At 34.8% G+C, this 9,776-nt stretch overlaps 1 protein-coding gene across 1 annotated transcript in view; it reads right to left on the bottom strand.

The window, feature by feature from the left end:
• Positions 1-46: 46 nt before the first annotated feature.
• The window catches only part of MARCHF11 (membrane associated ring-CH-type finger 11), a 32,757-nt gene continuing 23,027 nt past the window's right edge, over positions 47-9,776 (bottom strand). The window contains exons 3-4 of the mRNA XM_054645185.2: positions 7,990-8,182; positions 47-801 (exon numbers count right to left, since the gene is read on the bottom strand). Coding sequence (XP_054501160.1) covers positions 479-801; positions 7,990-8,182 — 516 coding nt within the window. The 3' untranslated portion in view covers positions 47-478. The remainder of the gene's footprint in view (positions 802-7,989; positions 8,183-9,776) is intronic.

The following is a 9,776-nucleotide window of genomic DNA, read 5'->3' as shown; positions in this document are numbered from 1 at the left end:
ACTGAGCTACAAACAACAGCAAAATAAAGACAGAAAAGGAAAAATATTTTACTTGTGTCAACATTCTTATTCTTTTTGGAAGAATGTTGCCCAGTTTAATCCTCATGAAAGTGGAAAAAAATAACAGTAGTGGATTAAAGCCAGAGTTTAAGAAAATACATTTAAATATATCTTTTTACTTAAAAATGAGTTTCCTCATCATTTAAAGACCTAAGAGTTAAGCTATGTTACATACACCTCAGGTACAAATTGAGAAAAGATTCAATAAATCAGACTATATAAAAAGCAAGAGACTTTTTCCCCCAGAAAAATGTATTTATGTTTTATCTGATCATATAAAAAACATTAAATTTAAAAAAAACAAGTGTATATATTTTTTCAAGTGTTAATGGTTTCACCATTCATCATAACTACATTCTGCAGTCCTGTAACACCAGGGCACATTATCCTTATCTGTGTAGCACAGTGAGCACAATCGTTACACTGAGGTCACTCTCATGACTACTTCCCCAGAGCAGTTATCCTCTGATGAATCCTCCTGAGGTCTCATGCGGTTGAACAGCTGTAGCAACACATAGCCACACTGAAATCTCGGTGAGGTTAACTGTGTTGGATGAACTAAACTTCTGTTTCTAAATGCAGTCAGCGGCAGCCACAATGTCCTCCCTGCTGAGGATTCTCCTCGATTGCTCTCTTCTATGTCCGTGGCTTTATCATAATTTAACACATCCCAGTGCAGATTCACAGCTCTCCAGCGTTTAAACACTCGGTAAACAGATGCACCTTCATGGACTATCAGTCCTGAAAGTAAGAGGGAAAAAAGAGACTTTATACAAAATGTCAATGGATACCATTTTGAGAGCAAATAGAGATTTAACACATTTTAATGACTCCGGCAATTTCCAGATGCACTTAAATTACTCATAACATTAATAATTCAAACAAACTCTACGTATGCAATTTAACTGGTTATTCATTTGTTTGGGAGGTAGGAACATGCAGAGGAAATAAGTTGTTCTGAATGAAACCTCAACATAACCAATAGTGGAATAATCTGAGCATGCCTAACTAAATAAATTATTCAGATTTAAGTAAACTAATGCAAAACTGGCAGATTTAGATATTAACTGTTTATGCTAGTGCTGCCCTTGTTCATGGTAAGTACTATTTATTTACTGAGATTGGTACTCCTTTAAGTAGACCTTTAAGTAGCTAGACCTTCTGCAATGAACAGGACAGTCCTAAATTTGCTTAAGAGTGTTTTGTAGAATTCAGTACAGAAACTGACAAATTTAACTGCTTTCATATTCCCAGTTCAACTTGGGAGCACATAAGATTTATGAAACAGCTGTAAATATAATGACTTTCCTGTCTTGTTCTTTAGAACAAGATAAAATTAAATGTTATCATTAACTACAATGAGCATGGTAAGGATGATAGACTTTCTTCTTTCTCTTCAGTATTCAATAGGAAAAAGTTGTAAATTATCTTTTTCTTGAGACTGAGAAATCTTTTAAAAGGTCCTTCAAGGAAAATCCAGAATTTCTGGAGTCCTCAGGAGACCAATCTGCTTATGAATTTCCATGTAGCTAATATTTATGCCTATTGTATGCGTTCAAGCAACTTATTTAAAGAAATTAAGCTTCTAACTTTTTGTATGTATGTATATGTTTATACTCACACTCTTTATATGTATTTCAAATATGGATCTACTGGGGAGACACATGGGGCTTCTGCCTTCCTACTAGTTTTTTCCTCAGCCAGCCTTACACAGGACACTTACACAGTTCTGAGCAACACCACCTGTTTTCTCTGGCTCCCTGCTTTGAGAAGAGAGCAATCTGCCTAGCCAAAAACATTTATAAATCTTTTGTCCAGGGTGCTCCTTGCCTTAAATTTTCCTATACATGGCCACATCTGCTTTAGCTTTAGCCCAAGAGATTGTATATCGCCTGTTTCTGCACAAGAAAATTGTGATTTAAATGTCTGAGGTCCTTTAGCACAATTAACTGATACCAGAAAGGAGATGCTCACAGAAAGATGACACAAGCTGAAAGGGTGGTAAAAATATTTACGTGAACAGCAAACCTCACATTAAAGTGCAATGATTTGCAGATAGCAACGCCTACTCTAACATATTTTTAAAGATCATTACACTGAAAGATGGAGAAACACAAAGATTTCTTTCAGAAGGACATGATAGTTAATGCAGCATCTCTGTAAGGCTTTCAAGTTGCCTAGAATTTATTGAAGCATCCAATATAGCAAAAGTAGCACAAAATAAACTTAATTAAATAGTAAATATTCTAAATGTATTTTGTAACAGCAAAGCATTTTAGTGGATTTTTTTCTTGATTGCAAGATTTCTATCTTTATCTTCTGAGACATAGATAAAGTAACCTGTCTTTAAAATTTATCATAATAATTTAGTTGATACATAAATGTACCTTCAAGACTGGCTTGATTGTACAAAAAAGAATGAGTGTACTGGATCCTCTACAGAATCTACAAACCAAATTAGCCATGGTTTTACTGTTGTGACAAAGATTAATCCTTTTGTGTTCTTTTGGATTTCCTATGAAGTTGATAAAGGAGATGAGAATAATCTTCCTCAACCTGTTCCTGGAACACAGCATTATTTGGTCCAACTTCTCTCAAGTCTGTGATGAAGCAAAGTTAAAAGAACCTATTTACTCCAAAGTAAAGATACATGTCTGCACTCCACTAGAACCTGAACAACATATTTCAGAACAAAGTATTTGAGAAAGGATCATTGAGATACATGAAGTACATTTAAACAGTCAAAATATCTTTCCAAAATTGCAACAGATGAAGTTGTAGGATGACTTCTTTCAGGGATCTCTTTTTTACTGTCTTGGGGCTTTCAGGATTTATTGAAATTATGTTTTCAAAGTCTTTAAACATTGGCAAGGGTTCCTTTATAGTGGAAGCTGTCAGTCACATATCCTTTAAAAGAGCTACAATACAAAGGATCAAATATCGCAAGCCTTGACATGAAGTTGTCAGATTTGCCAGTGCTGAAGGAGAAAAGCAGCACTTTCATAATTCCTCTCATAAAAAGTTTTAGCTCCCTTCTTGATAGAGCTATAGATTGAAAAATACCTACGTAGATGAGGGAAAATAACTTTGGGGGCGGGGGGGATGTGGAGTTCTTGGCACCAACAGTTCCAAGACCACAAAAAGAGGAACTCCAGGTAAAATTTAAATGCTAGAGATTTTCCAGGTCCAGAGGAGTTCTGATGCTCAAAATATAAGTAGTTAGTCATTGAAGTGGAGCTGTAAGGAAATGGCAGATAATTGCCTTTCTCTTAAGGATTTCACAGCAATGAAGGTAGCTATGAGAAAGAAAACAAGAACAAATCCCTGAAGAGCACTGATTTGTTCCAAACACCATGATTTCAACAGCACAGAGGACACAGCTGAACACTTGTAGGGGAAAAATATTTGTTTGACTCAGGTGATCCCAAGAAATATTACAATTCACTACTGTTAGCTGTTCAGATGTTCTGTCCAATCATTAATATCTACAAGGAACAGGGTTTTTGGATGATGGACCCATCTAAAATGTCCTATGGTCCTAAGAAGGCTTTACCTTTACGTTTTATCTCTAAGATGGAGGGATTGCAGCGGGATCCAGCTAATAGGATTATGAAGAATCTTAATTTTGTTTTCTTTTTTTATCTTTTTTCCAAGTACTATTCTATTCTTTTACCATCTTCAAAAGTTTTCTTATCCTGACTCACAAGATACTTGGAATTTTTTACTACTGAATGTCTTTACAAGCAGTCAACTTATCTTATTCATATTTGGTGGTATTAGGCTACAACTTTATCTTATTTATCATACTAATCTTTTATATAAACATTTAGGAATGGTCCTCCCAGTAATATCACAAGATTTTATCCAGGGATAAAAGATCATTTTCAGGAACAGACTTTACCTCTGGACAAAATGTCATGTCTTAAAACTATTCTAGGGCCCACAGATATTAAAAAAAAACAAAAAAACAATCAATTGCTCACAGCATTAAAGTAAAACATATCCATGCTAAAAATAGTAATAGTAAAAAAATATAATTCTTTATAAATTATTTAGTGTTAGATCCAGTGTGAGAGAAAAAAAGGCTTTCTGAGTAAAGACATATAAAGTGCAGCTAGATGTGTTCATTGTAAGTAACTTCAGCCTGTTCCTTTTTACAACCAAGGAGTTACAGGAATGTTGCAAGGCATCAAGTTCCTTAGCAGGGAAGAAAGTGGCTCTCAGAGGGCAATTCACACCTCACACTGGCTCCCATCTCTTCCTCCCTTGCCACAGTACTACTGGCACCTGTCATGTGTCTAGTGCAATGCAACAATTACTTTTCAGTGCTGGAAAGGGAGCAGCACTGTTGTTCTGGGATTGCAAGTCAGCTGTTATTATTTGTGAGAGGTTTTGCTCATGTTAGAACCATTTATGACCAGTAGTTATGACTATTTCCCAGTAAAAAAATATAAAATTCTACTACTTTTCTGTTAGGCAAAATAATTGCTAGGTTTGGAAAGTAGAATGGCAAAGGCTTGATATACTGTCCTTCAGCAGGTAGATAAGGGATTTATATTATTCATTCCTTTTGTGAACTCACTCCCTTTGGTAATCCCTACATAGATGGTCTGATCCTAGCACTATCACTGGAACAGCTCTGGGTTTCACAGGCTGTAGTTATGCTTGATCAGGGTGTTCAAGGTTTGCTTTAAGAAAACTTCAACCAATAGCAAATTTCAAAGAGAACAGCTTTGCACTCAGCTCTGATGCAGCAAGGTACAAGAGAATGACTTGTACGGTTAAAACCAACACTGATAAATAAAAACAATCCTATTTGTCAGGAATAATTCTGGGAAAATTCAGACTAGACGAAAGAGAACAGTGGATACCAATAAAGCATGTACATTAAAATTAACAGAATATATTATTCTCATGATCTATAATCTTCAGGTTGTTTCTTTTGTTAAAATGTAAAAACAAAGAAGTAAAATACAAGTTAGGTGTAATTTACTTAATAAGAAAGTGACTGGTGTGCTACATGTGATATAAAAGTCAGTCATTGAGTAAATGAATTGTTATGTGCACATTTTCAAATATGTCATAAAAATATGTCAGTACCTTTTGGCAAATTGCTTTTAAAAATTATAGCAAAACATTTCAAAAAAATGTTTCACACTTTTTGTGTGAAGATATCTACACTTCACAAACAACCAAAAAGTATTTGTATTGTTTCTGCAAAGGTGTAAGGGAGGTATAACTGAAAGCAGGTGGAATAAATCTTGGTCATACCACCAGTATGTCAAGCATTATCTTGAAATACGTGGTGTACAGGAAAACCTGTATGTCTGCATAAATTTTTCATTGGAATAAAGAGAGATTACAGTGGGAGTAGAGGTATTCCCTCACTCCAAATCCTGTTCAAAACTAAGACAATGCCATGGATGACTAAACACAAATGAAAGGAGAGGAGATCCTAAGTGAGACCTGTAGCTGGTTGGAAGCATTACAAGCTTCATGATATAAGAGATTATTCATAATAATGGTAAAATAAGTTAATGCCTAGGGAAATCATCAGCATAATGGAAAGTATTTTGGGTTTTAAAAATAATTTATAGGTAATACTTACATATATCTATTAATTTTATTTGAAAATTGTAAATTAAAATTATCAATCCAATTCCTTCACTTTATCATGAAAGAAAATGATGAAATTTATAATAAGGTTGACTATAAGAGTTACAAAAAGTCCTGATCTTACAAGCTAAACAGAATGCAAATTACTAAAAATTATATGCAGAATAAGTGGGTCTTATTATTAGCATTAGGTCCAGTATGGGAGAAAAAAAAGATTTTCTGAGTAAAGACATGTAAAGTGCAGATATATGTGTTTATTGTAAATAACTTCAGCCTGTTCCTTTTTACAACCAAGGAGTTACAGGAATGTTGCAAGGCATCAAGTTCCTTAGCAGAGAAGAAAGTGGCTTTAATGAATCTGGATTATCAAAATACTTCCATTATAAAACCTCCTTTATACAGATTTCTGAATTTCCAGATACAGTCTAGTAAATTCCTAAGTCATATGTGCAGTGAATTTTGTAACTACAATACAGTGTCCAAATATATTTAATTGTAGTCACTTTTACATTTAAATTTTCCTGTATTATTTATGATAGTTCTATAAAATATGCATTTATTAAGTGACAGGCCAGTCACTTTATCTGTGTGTTTGCTTTGCTCCTGCAGAAGCTCCATGTGAGGTACATGTTTGTTCAGCAGCTTCCACTTCAGCAGTGGCTTGAGCCTAGCTGGCTTGAAAGGCAGCTAAAGGATGCACCAATCAATTGAAGGTTGCCTGCCAAATATTTACTTCTATGGATAAATACAGTAATATTTCTGATTGCCCACAGACGTTCTTGGCTGATTTTGAGTTTAATCTGGTTTAGGTGTTTTAACAGTAAAACAAATGGGAAAAATGAAAATAATTTGAAGTAACTGGTTATTTCAACTAGCTGATGCATTCCAAAGTATTTTTTTTATTAGGGAAAAAAACCCAAACAAACCAGAACTCCATATAAATGAAATGCTTGGAATGCCTGAAGCACATTTTATTTTTCTTTAGTGTATTTTTAAACAAAAGCAAAGCCCTCAGTATGGAGTGTTAAGCTGGAAGAGGTGATGTTCAGAAATCAGCATCTAAGAGGACACGTAGCTGAGTCCTTTTATTCATTTAAAAGATGAGCACTTGTCCAAACTATGAGATTCTGCTCACTTTTCTGTCTGAGATTTGGGTTCACAGAAGAAAGCCTGTGTTACAAAATATTCCAGGGCAGGCTTCTCTAACAAAAATTACAAAATGAACAGAACTGCTGATGTAGCTGAAATATAAATACTTTTACAGTAATGGGATGGTTTCAATAAAACATGATGTGGCTTTACAGTTGAAGCAAAACCCTTGATATTAGGAATCACTCTGCTTCTTTGTCCCTTACAAAGCAGAATTCAGCACTGTTCTAATTCCCATATATAAGATTCAGATAACATTTATCTCTCAGAAATGTCAATGCAAACATCAGATGGCGTTTGACTTCTGGATTTTCTTGCAATTAAAATTCTGTGAATGTTGTTTGATGTAAATAATTATTACTAACTATGTAAATTTATTTCTCTAAATTATATAATTATGTAATATTTAACATAAATTTTCTCTCCAAATAATAATAAATATTCTAACAATCAAATCAGGTTGTTTTACCAAATACTAAAAGGGATTTCTATTTAAATATTCCTGGGTCCAGTGTATTTTCAGAAATTTCAAAAGTGGTTAATACAGTGTTGCAGTAAAATGTATTTTTTTTTACAAGATTTCAGCTAAATTACTTGGGGTTTTTTAATAGTAAAGCAAGTTACTATAGTTAGCACTGTGTGAGTGTTTCATAATTGTTTATGATGTGCAAAGAACTCATGCCTGCCTTCTCCGTTCTCCTCCATTTCTAGCACAGTGACCTATATAAATCTGTGCAACCTAATTTTGGGTGTGCAGTTTGATGACATCTTCAAGGGCTTCTTCTGTGCTTCACGATGGTACAATCTAATTCAAACTGGCATCAGAAGATGACAGTGTGTAACTTTACTAATTATTTTAATAATGTCTTTCATATTTTCATCTGTTTAACTCCCTGAACTTTGTTAGTCATTTTATCAAGAAATTTAAGCTGATCCTGTTCTCACCACTAAGATTTTGTGAATCCACTGATGAATCTGAGAGTAAAGCTTCTTTGATTCTTTTCTCTCTGCAATATTTGCAACACTGTAAAAAGCAGCATTTGCCAAAGGTATCAGCTGAGAATAAATCTGCAAAGAACTGATCAATTAGAGTGACCAATTAGAAAAATAGAAATAGTCACAGTCTTAAACCACAGTCTGTGCTGTTTAAAGATTTGAGCTTACCTATGCATACTAGATCCATAAAACCATACATTCCATAGCAGATTTGAAAAAGGATGTCCTTTCTTTGCCATACTGCATAAGGGCTGAAGGCTGACCATAGAAGCCAAGTCACACTTGCTACTAAGAACAGAGATCCTAGGATTACAGCAACCATCTGCACTTTCTCAACCAGTGTTATAGTAATGCTTTGCCACTAAAAGAGAAACAAAGTTGTATAAGATAAAAATGTTATTGTCCATGGTTGCACATTCAATTCCATCTTTTTCCTGAAATCAGAAATTATTTTAATATTTACACATATCTTCATAGATATTTACTAATATCCTTGATACTGACATTTTATATATCTTTTTTCCTATTCCAAAGTGAAGCTAATAGTTGCTTCTCCATTTCCTCCAGTGTCCCTATCAATACGATCTAGCTGTGAACTTCTGAAGAGTTAATAGTTTTGTATCTGTTTTGAATATGTAGGCAAAAAATATATTAAGTCTTAGGAATGGAATTCTGTCTTTCATCTTTGGAGGGCAATGAACAGAATAAAAAAGGAAGAAGACTTTTTCAAATATATGTTATGTTAGTGTGACAGGTTTCCTTTCCATCCCTCCCTCCTGAAGTGTGAAGCCATTTTCCACTTTCAGGCTTCTCATCAAAGAAGTTCCAGACATACCAAGGGAGTTGTCTTTCTCTGCATAAACCAGTGTAAACAGCACAAAAACACTCCTGCAACCTAATGTGGAAGTGACTCAAAAACTCAGGAGAAGCCCTGAATACAGATAGCACAAACATGTCTTTTCAGTACACCCCAATTATGTCCATCTTTCCAGGGCAGGCTGTATCTTCCATATGTGACATGACTCTGGTTTATGGTCGTACAAGATTTAAATATGAAAGAGTGTGCGTACTGACTTCTGTCAAGATAAGAGAAATACAATTCCGTTATAAGACTCACAAAAACAAAACACAGCATAAGGAACTAATTCTTCTAGATTACCCTTAACATATATGGCTTTTCTTGGACATAATTATGTAAATTACTTTGGTAGACTCCCCACTCCAGCCCCATCACTCCTTCCAGGGCTGGTGTGAAGATTTTGTAGACATCTTTCCTGTTCCTAATTTTGGATGCACCAGCCCCCTTCTATAGCTGCAGTAGGGAACAAGTGGAGAAAGCTATTGCAATAAGGGTTTTCTTGCCTCTTTTCCCATTTGGCAATAATTTTTCCTTTTTCTTAATACTTTACTAAAGCCTTCTCTTTTTTACAGCTGTTGGGTACCCAGTACCAAAAAATCATAGGATAAAATAATAATTCAGGTTGCAAGGAGCTGTGGGAGCCCTCTAGTTCAACTTCCTGCTCAAAACATGATAAGGGGATGAGATTAGACCAGGTTGCTCAGGGGTTTATTCTGTAATACCTTGAAAACTTCCAAGTATGGAGGCTGTTCAGCCTCTCTGTGCAACCTGCTCCATTTCTTGACTGTACTCAGGTTGAAAAAAGCTTTTCTTCAAAAACATTTTTTCTTATATTCATTCTGATGCTCTTTTGTCCCACTTACACTCTTCCTCCCACCAAGTACTACCAGGAAGAGCCTGAGTGAGCAGTGGGTCCCCTGTCCCTTTCTTTCAGCTTCTTCCATTAACTTTTCTACTGTAGCCTAATATGAACAATTGGTGCTACATTCCTTCTCTTCTTGCAACCCCCTGAATATAACAGTACAAAAAGATAGACATATAACAATTCGTAAATCATCTATCTTGAAATAATATCCTTTTATAATGAACTCATGAA

The sequence above is a fragment of the Agelaius phoeniceus genome, chromosome 1, assembly GCF_051311805.1.
Source record: "Agelaius phoeniceus isolate bAgePho1 chromosome 1, bAgePho1.hap1, whole genome shotgun sequence".
Lineage (NCBI taxonomy): Eukaryota > Metazoa > Chordata > Aves > Passeriformes > Icteridae > Agelaius > Agelaius phoeniceus.
This window is presented reverse-complemented; position numbering and strand designations above follow the sequence as displayed.